We start from the raw sequence: 20269 nt of genomic DNA, 5'->3' as shown, positions 1-20269 counted from the left end.
CCAACGGATCCTTTTATTTATCTGAAGGACAGCAGCGCATTGTGGGACATTAGTAGAAATGTGTTTTGAAACGTAATCCTTCGAGCTGTGGTTTGAACAAAAAAAAATAATTATAATGTTTGTTGGGACCCCTTGAAGAAATCCTTCCAAGGTGTTACGGAAACAATAGTGAATTTGCTATCTGTAAATAGTGTATTTTAAACAGACATACAGAGACACATGACTTCAAAAAGAAGGCATCTGAATAACAACCTCGTGGATTTCAGAGGCCTTTACAGCACTCCATAAAACCAGCCATTTGGTCTGTAATGTTTATGGAGAAGAAACTACAAATGTGATTTTGACTGAAACAGCACCGCAGAGCCTCGGACAGGAAGACGTCAGGAGAAGCGACGGCACTGGAGGGGTGTGGGCCAAAGGAAAGCACACAGGCAAAGTGGAGCCACACAGTCCTTCAAGCAACAGCTCCATCTAGTGGCCTTCTGTGGTGACTCTAAATTGCAAATTTCCCATATTGGAACCTTCAGGTGAGATTTTTGGTTTGAAGATACTTTTTAAAATGACATGAGCTCCACGAAGATATATGGTGTAAACTAACAAAAGGTAAAGATAGTAAAAAAAAAATTAAAAAAAATTTAAAAACACAGAATTATCCTTAAGAGCAGATTTGCACAAATGTGCATTAAAATAAGGATATTTTGTTGACACTTTGAAACAGTTTTACATCTCTGTCAGTCTTAAACCAATATTTACTATGAATGTCCAGATATTTCTGACAAAACAGAGTTTCTCAGTGCAAGACTCAAATAGCTTTTTGTTTGTGATCTTCCGACGTGAACGAGTTGCTCATTGGTCATAGAAATGTTTTCGTAGTGATGTTGTTTACAAGTGATGAACTAGGGTCCTAAAACAACATGCAAGTCCGATCCTGTGTTGATTTATTGTTCTGTCATTTGAATGTCTCTGGAGGAAACGTCATATTTGCACTAATTATCTCAGAGGAAATATTCACCGAGTTAATGCCTTTTGAGTGTAGAAGAAAGACACGGCGTATTACTTTCCTTTAGTTGGACATAAATTGGTTACTTGACAGAACAAAGTTATACTTGAAGTTAATACTTCTTGTTAAACTGTTAGGTGCAATATCAACAAATCCAAGATCGCACACCTACTTGTAATACTTTGAAGACATTTCCCGCACTTTCAAATGACGTGCTTGTCCCAGCGGAATACAAACCGTCTTCTTAATCCATCATCAAACTTTACTCTGACGCTAAACCGCACGTGGAGTTTCAGCATACCAAATAAGGAACCCGGAAGTGACGTTATCCGTTGATTGGGTCGCGTAAAAGGTATAAAAACATGCAAAATAAAGTTATAAAAGATATGCACGTTTAACTTGACTCAAATGAATTTCCAAAATAACATTTTGTACCGTTTTTTTTGTCAAACCATGGCTCATTTCACGCTGCGACAATTACTCAGTTTTAGTTCTTTTTAAAATGGTTAAAAGTCAAAACTTGTGCAGCTGCTACATTTTTTTTTTTTTTTTTTTTGCTGTAGCGGCTGGATAGACAGCTAAAAGAAAACTAGAAATGCACAAAATCAGGCCGTGTCAAGGTCGATTGTAGGAAATTAGGCGACTGAAAACGTGGACATTGCCAGGTCGGAAGGAGAAGTATGATTACAATGGGATTGTTTCATGTTATATCTAGAAAGCTTTCAAGAAAGAAAATTCACAGGCTGCCCATTTGAACTGGCAGAGAGGAAGAAATTTAGGATGTTTGAGCGTTAATGCAATTCCAATCTGGACAGAACGGAGAACAGAAAGACAACTTAAACATAGTAAACTCAGCATAGCCAGCAGAGAATTTCATACTAAACCATTTGAAAATGAACATGTCACTTGTAGACTGGTTTCTTACGTCATATTCTAGATGCTCCCCTTCTTTCTGGATTTTGCAATCATTATGCTTAATAAAGACAACACGTGCATAAGAGGTTGGATTTTATTTAGTCCACTTTTAAAATTTACATTTTCTGTTGAGATTCATTAAAAAAGATAAAGCATCATCAGCTTTGCAGTCTGTATCACAAAGAAACTGCAATCAAGGAAAGAGTGAAGTAGAATGAAGATGACTTAGTAGGCACATCTTGTCAAAGATACACATTAATCTAACTGATGGCAAAATATGTACAGCAATGACTTTCATCTTGTGGTAGCACATGCTTGGGATTTCTGAGGGAGAGTTGACAGGTTAGTAAAGCACAGATCTATGCCGACAAAGACTTTAACTATCTGTGAAAGATGCATCAAGTTGACCATGTGAGACAGTCAATTTCCCAAAAATGTATACCAGTTCAGTTAAAAATAAATTAAACCTAAGAGGAGGAGAGAAATGAGGACGAGAAAGGAGAAATGAACTCCTGAAACTAATTGACCAGAGGTTGTCAAACTAGGCATTTTAACAGAGTAGCAAATGTTCCTCCATATGAATTAAGAATACTGAGCTATAAATGGACATGACATCCACCCGATGAAATAACTTGAGAAATAAATTAGAAATGGAAAGTCGTATTAGTATGCATTTATAAAGAGTACCTGATTTTCTCTCTCTCTAGCCTCAGTATGATACCTTTGCATAACTTATAGAAAACCTGTCACGCTCTGTTTAAAAACTCACAGTAATTCATTCAATAATCACAAGTCCTGATACCATCTAAGACAGGTACGGGATTCTACCCTGCAGAATCCATATACCTTCGAGTCAAACACGCTGGATATTCCATACAAATAAAGGACACTTTTCCTGTTTATATACATAACACTTTTGTACAGTCTTTGCACTTCCATTATAACAGATTGAAGCATCTCCACTTACAAAATAAATGGAAATCAAAAATCATGTTCAGTGGATTAAACCTCGAGTGAATCCAAAGCTTGAATTTAGCACTTAGTTACATTTAAAAATGAACGAGTTCATCATCTGCCTTTGCATTGAAAGAAAAAAGTAATACATCTCTGTGAAATTCGTTCGTACTGGGTTTCTGGTTTGAAGTTTGCCTCGGACACAGATCAGGGTCTGTTTAATCCACCGTAGCTTCAGAAGGAAGTTGTAAAACTGACCGGTGAGCAGTGTCCATTGAAACTCCAGCCTGCTCAAACAGGAGAAGTGTTGATTTTCCAACACTGTTGACCTGCTATGCTAACTAGTAGTGTTGCACTGACAAAGTCTTGTGATCATGTTATCAAGTGATTTCATTTTACACTCCAAAACAACATCAAACAGCATTACAATTTAAGGAAATGTTAACTCTGGGTCAACCCGCAGGCCATTGAAAAGTCAACAACAACAAAAAAAACTCGAATCCGTATAGGAGGCAGTGAATGTTCAAAGTTCATTAGTCTGCATGATTCAAACCCCGAAGACAAGTCCAGTCGTTCCACCTGCTTGCATACTGCGTACAGCTTAATTCCTGGCTCACACCCTTTTCTACAACTGTACACACAGTGCTCTCCTCGGCCTGACAGCAGTGTAAACTAAAGACAGTTGAGTGGCTATGACGCTCCACTGGCTCTTAAACACGAAGGATCTCGTTGAGGTGGAACGTGACAGTCGGACCGTCCCAAAGCAGAAACCAGAAACCTACACTGGTGTAAAAGGCTCAGCAGTTCTGGGGTTTGGAGAGTGGGTTGGTGGCTGGGACAACAAGGTCACTTGGGTCCTTTGGAGGGGGTATCTGTCTCTGTGGATTGGCGGCCGTCGCTCCAGGCCTCCCGGGTGCTCTTAAGGGCTTGTGTCCGTTGCTGGTCCACAACCACGTAGTCAACGCGCTCATCTGATGCTGTAATGCCAGTTCCATTGCTTTTCATCTGGAGAAAGCCAAAGCCAGTCTTAAAATTCAACTTCTTCTCATTGACAACATGTGGTTCAGAGTGTGTTGGCTGATCATTTCCTACCTTCCTCGGTGGGGTAGACTTGCCAGATTCCAGATCCAAATCCAGGTACTCCACCTGTTTGTCTCCCTTCGGCTTCACCATAGGGCTACTCCCACCATCCGCAGTCATGGGCGCAGCAAGCTTCATGATCTGCGTAAGCCAGGAAAACATGGTTTCATTGATAGCAGAGTCACAATGAACAGAGATCACATTTGAATGCACTAATGGCTGTCACAGAAACCAGAATTGATATGCCAAGATTTGACTGATGTTACATTTATGAACAAGTTGGTAGTTTCACAAAGCATGTCCCGTAAACCACATTTGCTTTCAGCACCATCTTTAGAAGGTGTTCATGCAGGTAGAGACGGTTTGTGCATTGGAACAAAAGTTTAATGTTCAGTAGCCAACAAAATCACAGCCCATGTAAACTGGGTGTCAAAACTGGAACAAGTAGTGAATTATACTATTTAGATGATGACTATCGTTTCATTATAAGAATAGATTTATTTGATCAGCGGACATCTTTTCATCTAGCTCGTCAGATAATTGATGGTCACCAGACTTGTAAAGTTTGCTGGAGTGTGGATGCACCACTTTGCCAAAACAGCCATCAGAAAACATGCACCAAAGCAACATGTCAAAACTGAAGTTGCTTCTGACCGTTCTCTGAACTCTGAGTATCATTTGCATTCTGAATAAACTTTTGGTACTTTGGTTCAGATAGAAGATTAAATATTGATGTTGTTTTGCGTTTAAAGTGCTTTTCATACATTTATATTAAATAAAACATCAGTTCAGGGACTTTGCTTTGTGATTTTTTTTCTGTTTGTTCTGATATTTGAATACCAAATCTTCAGAACAAAGATCATTCGTGTTGGCATAAAAATTCAAATGTTGCTCTAGTGACAATTCTAACATGCGTGTAGGGCTTACAGGTAGTGTTAATTGTGAACTACTGGTAGGGTGGAGTTATTAGAACTAACATGGTGACAAAACTAAGGTAACTTATTGTAAGCAAAGTGATGGTCTTTAACATTTAAAAAAATAACTGCAACCCGTGTATCCAAGCCTCGGCTTGTAGGTGGTGTTGGGGACTGATATTAGCAAAGCAGAGTCTGTTCTATGTTCTATCTGATCTAATGATAGCGCCCGAGAACGGCAACCTCTGGTGTTCTGACAGGGCAGGCCATGCATGTCTAACCTGGCAAACCCTGCTCACCTCCTCTATGGTGTCAAGTTCCTCCACCTCCCTCTTTACAGGGGTGATGGGGACTGTGCAGTAGAAGGACTCCTCTCTACACAGAGTAAGACGGAAGTAGTTGCAAAAGGAAAAAAAAAGAAAGAAAGAGAACAGCAGATGGTTAAGAACAAAATGGAGGAAAAAGCAAACGGATGAAGCCAGAGGAATGAGAAACTAGGGAGGAAGAAATTAAATGAGTGATGAAAGAACAGGGAGTCAGCGGACGATAACAAAGCAAATGTTGGAAAAAGGATAACTGTTAACAGCAGGAAAAATTAGAGAATGGTAAATCCAAAAGGTAAAACTGTACGAGAAAGGGTCCCTGTTGATAGAAACATTGTCCGTCAGCGTTTGGCTGACATATCCAGTATTAGTCTTCAGAAAAGAGCATGCCGTAGAGGCCAGTTGTGCCTGTATCAGCAGTCATTTCTGAATGACTACAAGACACCTTAATTTGACTTCATTTCACCCAATGCCCATAAAAAAATAAAATAAAAAAAACCCGCAGCACCTGAAAAGCAAATGAACAAAAACAGAGAATAAAGAAAGCATAGGAGCAGAACAAGAGGAAACTCCAAAGAAAAGAGTCGAAGTGGTGAGGAGTCCGTCTGCAGCAACCAGTAATTAGTCCACACTTGTGTATGGCTCCGGGAGAGGAGCAAGGATGGGAATTAGGATTTCTTAATAGTTTCCTGGAAACAATTACAGCCTAACATTCGACGTTGCGTGGTGTACAGTCCTCAAAATTTCATCTGCTTCATACTAAATCTGCTGCTGTATTTATCCGTTGTGTCCTTGTAGATTTTATTTACATAAAATGAAATAAAGAAAACAAAGCACAAAAAAAACGCAAATCACAGGTAAAAACAAAAAGTCACAGAAGCCATTATTCATTTTCGATTATCTGCGCTTTGAAAAAGGGAAGAAAAAAAAAAAAGACGTATTTTATCAGAGGATAGTTGTGTGTTACATACTGGTTCATCTGTGGGCAAATTAGAGACCATGGCTACATAATTCTCAGCAGAGTCCTCGGAGTCAGTGCTGGAGGCCGTGCTATGCACTGACGGGGGTCTTGCTGGCATTGGAAACCTGGAGAGACTGAGCAGCATTCACAATGTTTACACACCGACTTCCAAGCAGTTACAGTCTCTGGTGAGTACAAAATATAACACAGACATAACAGCCGCAGCTATAAACCACTGCAAGCCGGAGGAGTCCCTGCAGCTCTAAGCACGGAAATAGACCTCATCTCAGATACGCCAACAAACTGCCTTTAGTATAATGTAGCTCTGAGGCAGACCTGTTTGTGTGAGCAGTGCTACTTTACAGTAATGAAGGGTTAGGTGCCTACTTCTTCAGTTAGTTGTATCCACTATATAAGGGCATGTTCACCCCAGAGCTGGCAGGACAATGTACAGTCTCAATAACAACATCAGATGCTTTAGTCACCAGGGAATGAAGTACAGTAGTTTTTTTTTTTTCTCGTTTGTTTCTCTAAAAAGTCAAAAAAAAATTCTCAACTTTGAGAAACACTCCGTTCTTCTTAATAAGGACTAAGGCGCACGCCGAATCTCCCGAGGCTAAAATATAGATAAGGCTCACAGAAAAGCAGCTGAGCGTGAACATGCCCTTAGCCGTTAACACAATGTTCAGCTATGAAAAACGCGGCAGAAATTTAGATACTTACTCCCGAGCAAATGACCGTGTGACGGGCGATCGGACAGGTGTGCAGGGCTCCTCCCATTCTGGCAGTGGTTTGATCTCCAGTGGAGCGGGTTTTCCTGAAGTAAAGTACACACGCCAGTCAGTCATTGTTTAAGCCGCACATATGCGAGGACGACAAAAGGTCAAGAGCATCAAAATGTTGTATATGGCCAAGTTTAGCTACCTGCGTGTTCATAATCTTGTGTGTTTGGGGTTTTATGCAAGAAAGTTGCATCTATTCAGTAAAAATTGACAAAAAATGACCAAGACTACAAACATAAAGGTGAAACATTATCATGTTGTCATTCATCAAGTATAGCTTATTAGCCAATTAATAAATAGATATTATTCATTTGCATGTTCACCCCCATCAACTTCTACTACAAAAGATCTATTTTCTAAGCTTTTCCAACTAGACTTTTAAATGTTTAAATATTAATGTTTAAACGAACTGTGCTGATCATTGATCTGCTGCGGCCGGAAAGTCCTGGATATGTGGGGGATGTAAAACATGTGTAACCAATCTGATTCTATTGTAAAAGGTCTCGGAGGTTTTTCAGTGAAAACTAGAAAAACCTGAAAGAGATGAGCCCGATGTACTGTGCAAAACTGTACATCGGGTACTGTGGGGAGTAAAGCAGCTAAAATGGTGATCAGGACCTAACATTGCAACTCTATCCAGTAGATGTTCACCATGAATGGATCATTACCCACAGCCTCTGTTATGACACCGAGGCTACATATTCTGAACAAAGGTATATGTGCACAGGCAGGAGAGAGGATATGGTTGTTTATGCGAGTCTCTCTTTCATTAGATGATATCATTGTTCAATTTTCTCCTCAAGAGCCATCTACGACTTCCCAAAGCTACGAGTGCTGCATTAAAATTGCTCTGTTGTGGCCGTTACAGCTTAATGTGTATTTTGGATGCACAACATGTTAAAATGAAAACAAACAGTCGGAAATGGTTGGGAAGAGAATGGTTAGTACGTTATTTGGTTGACTGCATGCAAGAAATCACATTGGAGTGACGGGATGTTGAGGTAAGGTGGTAGTAGTAGTTTATTTCGAAAGGCACGACTGTCCACGAGTTGTGAAACTGTAACAAGTACAGTCCACCATGCATGAAGGGCACATTCACCTGTCTCCTGCTGGAGGGTTAAGATAATAACACTGGATTAATGCAACAGCTCTGATGTGTATTTCATATTTTTATCATACCCACCGCACTGAAAAAACACAAAATTCCATAGTTCACTAATCACAACATGCAAAGAGTCAGGATGGAGTAGAGGAGAGGTCAAAGAGTGTTCAGATACACAGTCGTGGCAGTGTGGTGTACCTACCCTTGCGTCGTCCTCTCGGGAATTCACCTACGGTTTGAGAGTCGGTTCGCTCTAAACCGACACCTTTTGCTCTTATTATTTTAGGACTCTGACCTGATTGGTGAAAGAAGACTTTGCTTATTATAACAATTTTCAGTGATCACAACAGTTCAGCCCCACTGCAACAGTTGCTCTGCCATGCAAAGCAAAAGACGAGACTTTGCCGAACAGTGAAACTATACCCTCACGTACGTCCAATCCCCCTTTTGCGCAGCACACTTCGAGAGGATGATTGTCATGACAACAGCAGACCCATACTGCCCAACATGCACCTCACTCCATGCACCACGGCTTCCCACACAAAGACTGACAACACAGCTGTGCATGCACGATGAGCTGTGTATAAGCACTGAGCGTACAGAGAAATCATGTCATGTCGAGAGGAGCACACACCAATCTGCAGAACAGGGGAAGTTGTTGTTGAGACACATTGCTCACACCGATCACAACATTTTTCAGCACTGCTGTCAAGAACTAAAGCCTAGATGTGCCACAATATTAACCTATTATGATTTTTTTTTTTTTAATTTTTATGGAATCTCACAGGGTGAATAAAATGATGCTGGCCTTGAACATGCATATCAAAGGCTTCACAGCACACTGCAGAGAACACCAAAGCAGAGAGATGTATAAAGCATGTGAGGATTCAGATTAGTGTATAGAAATGGATAATTTTGATGGCTCATGGTAAATAAAGAAATGAATAATAGGAAAAATTATAAGGGACGTGATATAATCATTACTTTAAAAAAAAAAAAAAAAAAAAAAAGCTCAAAGATAAAATACCTCATATCCAAGCTTCTGAATAGCAATGTTAGTGACAAATGTTTACGTTTTTATTTTTAACTATCAATAGCACATTTAAAATATTCTAGGACATTTGAGAAAAAAAAAATTCTGTTCATATTCTGCTTTCATTGCATCTTACACTGGTCAATATGCTGCTACTACCCAAACCATCTGCAAGCACATCCAAGTGGAGTAAATTTTGTTTCAGGAGCAGCATATTGGAGGTTTAGATCTACACTGTGATATTATCATATCTTTAGAGCTCTTTTCAAATCATTAATTACATTAAGTGCTTTACATAAATAAATATATCTCAACAAGGTGCTGTCAGGATAGAAAGACAAGGCATGAGACACTTTATCTTGGCTTTAATAAACAACTCACGAGAGTTCTAAAAAATACAAATATGTGAAAATACAGTCAAATAGGATGAAGTGATGAAAAGTGCCAGAAGTCAATTTTAAAAAGGGAAATATGGATTGCTGTGAAATATCAGTCAGAGAAAGCAAGTGACAGATAGCAGAAAGAAAAAAGGCTCGGTCAAATCAAATAATTATTACTGTCGTACCATTTCGAAATGTTAGAAAACAAGCTTTTATTCTGTATCCAGCAGATCAAGAGTTGTAGGCGTGAGTATGAAATATACTGGCATCTCCCCTGCATTTTGTACCAATACATTTTTATAATGTAAGAGGATTGACGAGAAATAATAGCGCTGAACTCGAGTTAAAAAATTTGGTGTAAACTTTGCTCATCACATGGATGGACGTCCCCGCTGCCAAAAGTTTTTAAGACTGTAAATTCAAGTTCCATGAATACGGGAGTTATGGCTCTTTTTGGGAAACATGATTAATGCCCTAAAGGTGGTTGGTCAGCAGTGCAGCAGCCAGATGATTTGTAGTAGTTCATCTTTTTCAACTTTTAGCCATGGTAGTCCAGCGATGACCCCAAATTTGAAGCTGACTGGCTCAAAGGTCACATGAAAGGGAGCATTCACAACTGGGAATGTGAAACTCCCATCAAGCTGACCTATTTTCTCCAGCAACAATAACAGGCCTGGCTTTTGGTTTGCCTGTGTGATGATTCCCCGTCATTCTTCAAATCTCTTTCTCTCTTTTTGCTTCTTTCTCGGCCTTTCAATCTGCCCAGATTGTAAATCCCCTCGCTATTAGGGTCTATAATCAAAGGGCCCCATTCAGATGATGGGAACAAAGGGGATGGAGGTGACCACTCCGCGCTTCGGTCACCCCGTGGCACAGGGACCGGCTCCCTCCAAAACAAGTCAGCAGGGTCTAACAGGAGCTCGAAGCAAGCGTTCTGTTGACAAGAAGCTAACGGCGTTGGATGAAAGAGGATCTATCCGGCAGTAAACTAATTCATCAAGAGGTGAAATAAACTGGTCAAGGACAGGCACAGAGCAGAATGGTATTTAACACACCACGCAAACCGGGGGAGACAAAATGTGAGAAACAATTTTCCACATTAATATTGACAACTAAAGTATGATGAAAAATGACACTGTGTTGAGAAAGAAATTTGGTACAGATGGCTTTATGACCATGAGCCAGCACCGGGGGAATAGCAGCTCAGTGTGAGACAGAGCACAGTCAGTTGTTGGATTAGTGAATACTGAGCACACTGAGGAAAGTTAGGAGCAACCATAAACTCCAGCACAAACCAACATCGAAGCAAGAACTTGACAAGCATACAAGATACTTCCGTATCAAGTCACTGCAGCACATGCATGGAAACCTGTTGTCCTCTCACCTTTGCGATCAGGTTTGAGATTTCGGTCTACAGGCGGGGGCTGGCAGTCACTGAGCATTGGCCTGCGAGGAGGGGTCTTCGGACTTGAGCGGAATCCCATGTGGGCTGGAGGGGGAACCTGTTTTCCAAGCGAGGAGAACTCCATGGTGCTTGGGGTCATGGGCACATAGTTGGGTTCGTGCATTGGCTCTGACAAACTGCCTGAGTGGTGATGTGATGGGGAGTTGGCACTCATAGGTACATAGTTCTGGTCTACCTCTTCTGTAGACTGACTGCCCACTGGCATCATACCTTTGTTTTTCTGTTGGGGACAAGAAATACAGACATATTTGTTTAAATGAAAGAGAAAAGAGCAGGCATGAGACCGCTTCTAAACTCGGATCACAGAAGAACAGAATTAATGTTCAAGATCAGCTTTACCACAACAGTTCAAGGCTAAAAGTCTGTTTCTGTTGGATATTGTTTATGACAAAAATACAGGGGAAACTCTGAAACACTGTGCTAAGACAAGGATGAACTCAAATACTAAAATATATATATATGTGTAGGTAGTTTTTGATACGAGGCAGAATACTTTACACCACACTGAAACTGAGGAATTGCAGGCAGACTGCCATCAACAGGGGGTAACAGGCTGGCAATGAACCAGCAGCCCTTCCAGCCTTAATGTTAAAGAATGATCTGCTGCAAGCAAGACTGCAGGCAGGAATGATTATACAAAACAAATGTCAAAACAGACATTATTGCTGACATCACAGTGTTTAACACAATTTTTTTGAAAACTAGCAGTATAAGACGACACTGTGATATATTGTATTTCTTTTACACGACTCTACTATCCACTGCAAAGTGTAGTGACAAAATCCAGTGTGCTAACCTTGTTGCAGTAGCCTGGAGGTTAACAGAAGGCAATTAATAATTGTTTCCCTGTTGCGAAGACTGCCGCCATTGTTTACATAGTAAATTTCAAGAGTGTGCAATATTGTGATCATTAGGGAAATGGGGAGCTTGGTTTTCCTTGTATGTTTTCAAAAAATAATAACCCAGAAACATTACATGTATTCAATATTCTATTCAGTAGCAATAAAGACAAATTCAATATTATTGCAATGTATACATACACATGTCTTCCCTGCCATCCTAGGAATTCTTTTTACCCGTACTTCATGAAAATACTCTGCATTATGAGGCAGAAATAAAAGGCATTTTCAGTTACTACTTGGAAAAACCTTGTAATTTCTTAGACAATTTGGGTACATTTGAAAAACATTGTCTCTGATATTAAAACTGTTTGTCAAAACATCACACAACAAGAACATTTCTTCTTTTGCCGTCAGCTACCACTTGAATTTTGTTTTTAACAGAATGATTATACACAAGGGACCTTAGAAACAACACTTACAAAGTAGCTGTTGAAGCTTTCATTGAAGTCAAATGAGCAGGTTTTGTCAGAAGGGAACGATCTCGGAATGTCATAGCAGTCCTGGGATCCAAAATCTGCAAAAAACACAATTGCAACACACGTACACACACAGAGACACGCGTACGTACACACACACACACACACACACACACACACACACACACACACACACACACACGGTAACGGTATGGTTTTCACTATTTAACACAGTGTTTTCATTTTATCAGTAAATAATGCATACTGCAATTAGTACTGGCTGTCACTCCCTTTGTATGCCTCATTTCAGGCACATTTATGCTATGGCAAAATCCAAATTATACACAGTACACAACAAAGGCCTAACTAACTACAGCATGGGTTTCCATGACTGTGCAAATGTTATTCTTTAGTGGAACAGAGCTCAGCAGCTCTATGAAGGAGCTCTACTTTGTAGCATAATAAAGATTGTTTTTTGTATTGTCATTAGGTGCTGATGCAGTGGTAATGCATTTTACTTGCGACCACAAGAACCACAAGTCTGCAAGGAAAAGCTTAGAAGACAAATGAGAGTGTCAGCACAGGAAGACCAAGTGGGAAGTGGGGGTAAATAATTATAATGAGAGGTCATTTCTGTAGAATACTGTAACTGCAGCCAAAGAAATCAAAACAAATACATTTCAAGTGGGTCAGATAAAATCTCATGTTTTTTCAGTACATATTCACCTGTTATTTTTTTTTTAAATTTTGTATTATTCTGAACAGTGTTGTTTTATTTCAGTTTCCTTTAACCCACTGACCTGTTCACTTGCCAAGATGCAAAGCAAAGACCAATCTTTAGTTCCCAGTATAAAGATAAATATTCACACCCCCATTTATAATAAATTTGAATTTATATATCTAAATGGATGGGATATTTCCTATTTTAACAAAGACTGATTTTCTACTCATAAAAGTCACAAGTGAGTTGAATATCATGTGATTTTTTTTTACCTAAAACTCTCCTGAAAATCTTCTTGCCACTAAAGCTTTTGCAATGACATTTGTCACCACAAGAGGGAGGAGTAAGTAGAAGAATAAATCATGTGCCCATCCTTACTTCCAAGTTGTTTTTTTCTAGTTGTGTTGTATTTCAAGCCTTTGTCAAACAGATTTTGTGCATTTACTTAAAAACTGTTGTTATAAAAGCCATCTTTTGTAGATTGAGAACATTTTCCAGTGCATTTGTTAAGATTCTCTTTAATATTTTGAACACGTGATGTGATGTCAGATCAAGAGGACAGCACCACTACTCCTAGTATGATTTGATGAGCATTGATAAGTTGAATGGCTTATGAGCTGAAGAGTAAAATTACTGCAGCAGGTAAACAGCTTCTATCTAAAGAAAGTGAAAATAAAATTAAAAAAAAAAAAAAATCCAACACAAACCTTTACGTAGACGTGAACAGTCAACAGTGCCAATAGTGTTGCTGCGTAAAGCCTTACTCCCGGCACTAGTGGGCACACAGTAGTTTCCATCCGTCTCCGAGGCTGAGCGAGGCACGTGATAGGTGTCCGTAGGTGAGCGCTCAGCAGGAGGGGGCGGGGGTCCTGAGGTGGAACTGAGCGAAGGCTTAGGGGGTCTGGGAGGGGGTACTACATCTCCCCCACCCTCTGAGCCTCCTACCCCTGTCGATGAAGACAAGGTGCGGGGCACCTGGTAGGTACAGTTTGCACCAGGCGTGGGTGGGATGTCGTAACTGATCGAAAGGTTGCGCATCTGTGTCTCCATTGAGGCCTTCCGGGATGGTGTGTTGAAGACATAAAGCTCAGAGGCGTCCCCGCTGTCTGGGTGAGGCGGAGGGGAGGAGGCCGACTTCGGGAGCAGCACAGTGTCCTGGGAGTAGCTGCGAGGGAGGTGATAAAGGCCGCTGTCAGTGGACAGTGAGGCACCACGTGATGGAGGCGAGTCGTAGATGGAAGGGGCGGAGGCAGGAGTCGGGTGCTGTGGGAAGAAGCCATTGTGCGAAGTGTGTTTAGATGAGGAAGTGGAGGATGTAGGCGTGCGGTGAGACGGGAGGTTGTCATTCAGGTCTGTCTCAGAAGAGGTAGACTTGGAGCACTCAGCGTGGGCTCTAAAAATACAAGACACATACACACCAGAGAATGAATAATAATACAAACATGTTGATATTAAGGTGCTCAGAAATCACTACCACTGAAAAACTTCATGTCACTGTCTGCAAACCATAGTTAGTAACACAGCTTTATTCTGAAATGTCTCATTAGTAATCTTCTTGCCATATTAGTATCTCTCTGTGGACCAAGTGGAGGACGGAGGTAGTTGGTGTCCGTTGGGTAATTTAAACATGCAGGCAATACCAAAGTCAACATGGTTTTAGGTAACGCACTTCTAAGTCTTTTTTGATTTAGAAGCGAGGCTAGTTGCTTAAGACTCAAACACCTCAAATCCAAAACAAATAATCCTAATTGTCATTTACAGTCGTGCAAATCTAAGTGTCTCTGTTGGTCTGTTCCCGTGTAGCACTCCACACACGCAGGCAGTTCCAGCACGATGGCTGGCCACTCACAGACTAGCCTGTGGAGGAAGAGTCCTGCTCTCACACTCCTCCAGGAGCAAATACTCCTGGTCCCCCTCCAATGGAGAGTGAAGTCCGACTGAGCTACATACAGCATACAAGGACAAGAGCGGCAGTAGAGGTGAAATACACAAGAAGAATAAATGGTCTGGAAGAAGTACAAAGAGGAGCTTATGTCACAGGGTAACACTCCTACACAGTGACTCATACATACAACCTCAGCATACGTTGACACGAACAATCTCACCTGTTGGGTTCAGGCTTTTTGCTCTCACAGTTGGCCAGCCACAGGTAATCCTGGGGCTCCTCTGAACTGGACTGAGAGTCGAGGTGTCGCACATTAACCGGCTGGTATGGAGGTGGCACGTTGGACAGCACTGCTGCTGCTGGACCAACAATATTACCCAGAGCGGGGTGTGGGGGGGTGTCCACCACCAGGCCCCCGGTGGCTGCCTGGTGAGCAGCTTTTGCCGCTTCTGGAGGAGAAAATGAGAAAGCTGCTGTTAACTACGTTTAAAACTTTACGTGTATGTGTTTTCTCTTCTATCCAACTGTGCACATCAAAACTAAGGACTTCCAATGAACGGAAACACAAAAGAGGGTTTTTCACAGTCGACCATAGAGGAAGTGGACCACCATCATCACCTCCACTAAAAGCAGAATAAAGAAATACACATTAATAAAGTTTTAACTTTCAGCAGGAAAAGGAGAGGTGCCACTTTACACAACTCAGGCAATATAATGAATGAGTGAGTTCATGTCGTTAGACCCATCTAGTGACTAAATTGGTCACAAACACTAAAATGCCATTGAGGTCTGTCACATTCGGTTCAGCAGATGTCAGTGAATGACTGTTGTGCAGCAGCTTCGCAGTAATAAATCAGAGTAGCACAAAGCACATCCAATTATCCACATATTCACTTTACGTAAAGCATTTAGTTTACATATACCAGCTGGGCAGATATATTATATGTGGAGGAGAGCATTAGTTCCTTTATTAACATCAGGTGGGATTTTTAATTGGATTCAGAAGACGTATTAAACTAGTTTCACAGGGCCCATTTTATTTTTGGACTTGTGATACTGAATGTGCTACATTTATATTGGTCCTATTCGAATAATGATTTTGAATTAGAACCACTTTGTAGTATTTTTACATTTCTACTAACTCTTCCCACTGTTTGTTAACCAATGGCTCCTACCGAACCCCCAGTCATTCAAGTAAAGGCCAGGAAGTGCTCCTATTGTGGGCCTGTAAAGCCCACCGAGTCAGTGTAGGTGATATTGGTGACTGATGATATTAGGCACAAAGTAAACACTGTGTTTGTTGATGTCAACTGTGGCAAAGTAAACTTGGACCCAAGCTGTTCCCTAGCAACCCGATTCCAGTGTACTCCAGTATCTACATTGCATCAACTTTACATCTCTGTAAAGTCTGAACTTGAGCAGATGTTGTCGGCTTACTATAATGAAAAAGCAACTTGAGGACAGACCTCAGAGATCTCTTTGTATCCCAGTACTATTTATATTTCAATTCCTAAATCAAAGCTGTTAGCCTGCAGCTAAAACACCTTTCTTAACTGGTCCAACAAGACACAACCACATAATCTCATTTTTCCTTGTGCAAAAATCTTGAGGGACATAAATAAGGTACACCGTCCAGCGAGAAGTGAGAAACACTGGCACAAACAGCAGATAAATTGAAGCACACTGCAGTTGCTGCTGTGACTTAAAAAAAAGAAAAAGAAAAGCACCATCATGAACAAGTGTTCTAATAAATCATTTAATGTCCAACACATACACTCATGAAGCCCGATTAAAAACTTTTTGTTCATAAACAGTGGGAACACTGTTTTGTTTTTTTTGCCTTCCCACACGTCTTCTCAGACATCATTCCGTCAAGGTCTCCGCTTTGTCCCACTGCGAGTTATCAAATATCAGAGTCCTTTTCAAACCCTTCTGCTTGAGCTGATTGTTGTACTGCACCAAGTGCCAAGATGGCCGATGTGTTTGCTGGGTGAAATATATATATATGTTTTCATTCCACATTTCTCGACTTTTTTTTCTCGTATCTCACAGATCTCCTCCCACTCTCTTCTATAACTGAGGTGGTTTTATCTCATGCAACGTCCAAGAGTTCTCTTCTTTTACAAGTCAGTTTCTCTCTTGAAAGTGCATCATTTGCCCCTCTCTCCTCCGCCATCTCCTCTTCTGTTTGCCGTTTGTTTATTTTAAAGCTTTAAAGTGCTGATTCATACAGGAAAAGGGAAAATCCCCTCATCATATGTTCTAATCTATAACTCCTACACTCTCTCCGGGAGCCTTTATTCCCCCAGCCCGACTAATGTTCCCTCCTCTAATATCTGCCCAGCTATGAAGCACTCTAGCGCGGCCACAAACGACAGAGGAGTGGGAGCTGGGTCTCACATGCAGAGAAGTGCAAGCAAACGCAAAACAGAGAGCCAAGAACATTCTTTTATAATAAGAACTGTGAAAAGGCTATCGACAAGAATATCCGTCTTCATACCCCGTTTCTCCTTGAACAGTTTGTGCCAAAGAAAGAGTAATTACTTTGCAGATCAGGGTTTTAAAAGCTCATTCCAGTGATTCTGTTGAAGAGGTGCTACGAATGTTGCTATCAGGGTTACCTTGCTACACGAGCTATGTTACAGCGCTGGAGGCATAGTCACAACACCGAGGGGAGGATGACCTTGGAGCAGCATAATCAGTGATACAGTTGCCAGGTTTGAAAAGTACCTACTTCTCCTACAAGAATGTTAGAGGTGCGATATGTCAAACAGTGAAGTCGTGCAACTTCTTACATGTTGTTGAGGAGTTGGAGAAACTATCGAAGACTGAGACTGAGGTGCAAATAGCAAAGGTTGCAATTAGGTTCAAAGACAGGGAGGGAAACAAGAGTATGCAAACGAGAGGGAATGAAAACCAGATAAGAGGGAAACAACGAAAGAAGGGCAGTTAGACCGACAGGCACACAATGCTCTGATTATCCAGTACTGGGAACAAAGGTAACGGGAACCTCAGTACAACACATGGATCATTAGACCTTGGCTGAGAACTATGCTGAATAGAGGCCTTCTGGCACATTCAGCTGACTCGTCTAACCCCTTCTGAAAGAAAGATGCGGTACGACAGCGCTGTCGTCAGAAGAGGGACCAATAAAACGTAGAGGAATTAGGCTATAAGCTAATGTTGTATTTTTCCAACTCTAGCAATATATTTGCTCACGAGTGGTAATGAAGTCCAATTTAAAGCTGTTAAACAGAAATTCATTGCTGGTTGGTGCTTCTTACTGAGGCGTGAATGCAAAGGACATTTTAGAGAGACAAAAAAGGTCCAATCTAACAAACTTAACAGTGCTGCTGGCAGCTAAATGCTAACTTGTTTAGCCTGTAACAGTATATCAGGTGGTGCTATCAGTGGATCGATCTCACAGGATGAACATCACCTCCTTCTGTAAGAATGACTTTTGTTGTTGTTGTTAACTGTAGTCTTCCATCAACAGCTGATGTTTCTAATATTTCTTAATTTAACATCACGAGTCAAATGATGCAGAATCTAAAATGCAGAATACATTTGAACTTTCACTTTGTGTGAAATCCAAAGCAAAATGTTAAGAGTCCCCATAACAGCATTGATGTGTGGCTACTATCTAATTGTAATCCTTACCTTCATCAGTTGGGTTAAAACCACAAATGTCACAGATGTGGCGAACCCACTTATTCATCTCGTCTTCGGTGTCAGCCACCAGGTAGAAGACGCGGTCAATGGTCTTGATGTCGAATATGAAGCTGTGCTCCAAGTCTTTCTTGCTGAACGTCAGCCCAGCATCCACCTGAGGGGAGCAATTGACAGGGCTTAGCTTAATATGGTGTCAGCCAGGGAAACACAGATGACTGAATATTTACAGGGTAAACCTAGATTCATGTCGCAGTAGTAGAGCTGAAAAATATTAGTTAAAAAGTGGTGATTACAATAATCAACAACTAAATTGATAATTGATTCATTGGTTAGGTCATTACAAGTAAATATGTCAACAGTTCTTTATAGCATCTTAGCATTTCGCACTGCTGACTGACAATCAACTTGCACTTTAGGAAATGGTGTTCGGCACTTTTTCAGTTGTCTAACATTACCGTGTACAAATGATTAAACAAGACTGGGTCTAAACTGAGCACGAGACCGTCGAGGAAATGCTAGAGGGCTTTTGATTTTAAATGTAGGCTTTTCATATGAAACTGATAAAGGAAGTCCCCGTGCTCGACCAACCATACATGTAAACTTTGATCGCTCACTCACTCACTGACAGATATATATATACACATATATATACACACACACACACACACACGCACGTGTATATATATATATATGTGTGTGTGTGTGTGTGTGTGTGTGTGTGTGTGTGTGTGTGTGTGTGTGTGTGTGTGTGTGTGTGTGTGTGTGTGTGTGTGTGTGTGTGTGTGTGTGTGTGTTCACAGAGCTGGCCTCGCTGTAAAAATGTAAAGTGATAGGTGCAGTCCTGGTAAGTTTTTGACTACAATCAGGTCACACACATTGTGTGAAATTTAAATCAAACGCAAGTATTTTCAAACTCTCTTCACATGGTTTGCAGATTTTTCAATTTTAATTGTTCTGAGCACATGACTGCCTTAATTCAATGTTGATAATGTCACTGTTCATCAAAGCAAACATCCCAAATGTGACATGTGGGACACAAACCGTGAATATTTTAAACTGGACGTATTCAATGAATCATTTATGCAGAAATGTAGAGTTTGACTCTTCAATTGTCAGGCTGGTAGCAACAGAAAACCATACCTGCTCACACAAGTTGAGATCAATCACACGAATGGGCTTCTTGGTATGGTCATTCTTGTAGTACTCCAACACGTCTGGGTCGCCGGTCAGACGGCCACTGCGAAGAACAAACCACCGCTTCTTCCATGCCTGCAGAGAGAGCACAGAAATGAGGCCAAAGGTTATAAGTGTGTTCTCACAATGACTGCTCCATTCCCAGATGACCACAAGCTGGCCAAATGCTTTGTTTTTTCCAGTTTAGCCAATGTACCCTAGCATAGCTTGCATATCTGTGTGCATTCCCCACAAGCTACATAGTACTCACTGAAGAATAGTGAGAGCCAGAGGGAAGAGGCCCGCAACCAGAAATATGTGTCTGGGATAACCAGAACAAAAGCTACATAGTTTGGTCTTGCACCCTGACTGGAGTGAACAACCAAATCTATAAAGAGAAACAGGCAATTAGGTCTTTACTTACAAATGCAATTTGTTGTCTGTGACAAAAAGGCATCACATGGCAGACAAAAGAGTTCAATCTCAGACATCACAGACCAAAAAAAAAAAGAAGATGAAAGCAGATTAGAGCTGTAACTTTACTTGCTGTCCATAAACAAATGAGTTTGGAATATAACCTTTTTCTTTCAA

General features: G+C 40.9%; 1 protein-coding gene across 4 annotated transcripts in view; it reads right to left on the bottom strand.

Moving 5' to 3' along the window:
* Nucleotides 1–1993: 1993 nt before the first annotated feature.
* The window catches only part of gab1 (GRB2-associated binding protein 1), a 50003-nt gene continuing 31727 nt past the window's right edge, over nucleotides 1994–20269 (bottom strand). Inside the window, exons 3-13 of one of the 4 annotated variants that reach the window (XM_069689289.1) lie at nucleotides 19646–19774; nucleotides 18494–18659; nucleotides 15054–15282; nucleotides 13656–14341; nucleotides 12231–12325; nucleotides 10829–11129; nucleotides 8234–8326; nucleotides 6871–6964; nucleotides 5163–5238; nucleotides 3962–4090; nucleotides 1994–3874 (exon numbers count right to left, since the gene is read on the bottom strand). In XM_069689289.1, the coding sequence (XP_069545390.1) occupies nucleotides 3716–3874; nucleotides 3962–4090; nucleotides 5163–5238; nucleotides 6871–6964; nucleotides 8234–8326; nucleotides 10829–11129; nucleotides 12231–12325; nucleotides 13656–14341; nucleotides 15054–15282; nucleotides 18494–18659; nucleotides 19646–19774 (2157 nt within the window). In that variant the 3' untranslated portion in view covers nucleotides 1994–3715. Of the gene's footprint in view, nucleotides 3875–3961; nucleotides 4091–5162; nucleotides 5239–6157; nucleotides 6282–6870; nucleotides 6965–8233; nucleotides 8327–10828; nucleotides 11130–12230; nucleotides 12326–13655; nucleotides 14342–15053; nucleotides 15283–18493; nucleotides 18660–19645; nucleotides 19775–20269 lie in introns of those variants that run through there. The other 3 variants (XM_069689288.1, XM_069689290.1, XM_069689291.1) reach the window with 3 other exon arrangements.

Source organism: Brachyistius frenatus, unplaced genomic scaffold, assembly GCF_029030835.1.
Source record: "Brachyistius frenatus isolate BFR_SWC_R1_liver_20210118 unplaced genomic scaffold, ASM2903083v1 Contig_7, whole genome shotgun sequence".
NCBI lineage: Eukaryota > Metazoa > Chordata > Actinopteri > Embiotocidae > Brachyistius > Brachyistius frenatus.
This window is presented reverse-complemented; position numbering and strand designations above follow the sequence as displayed.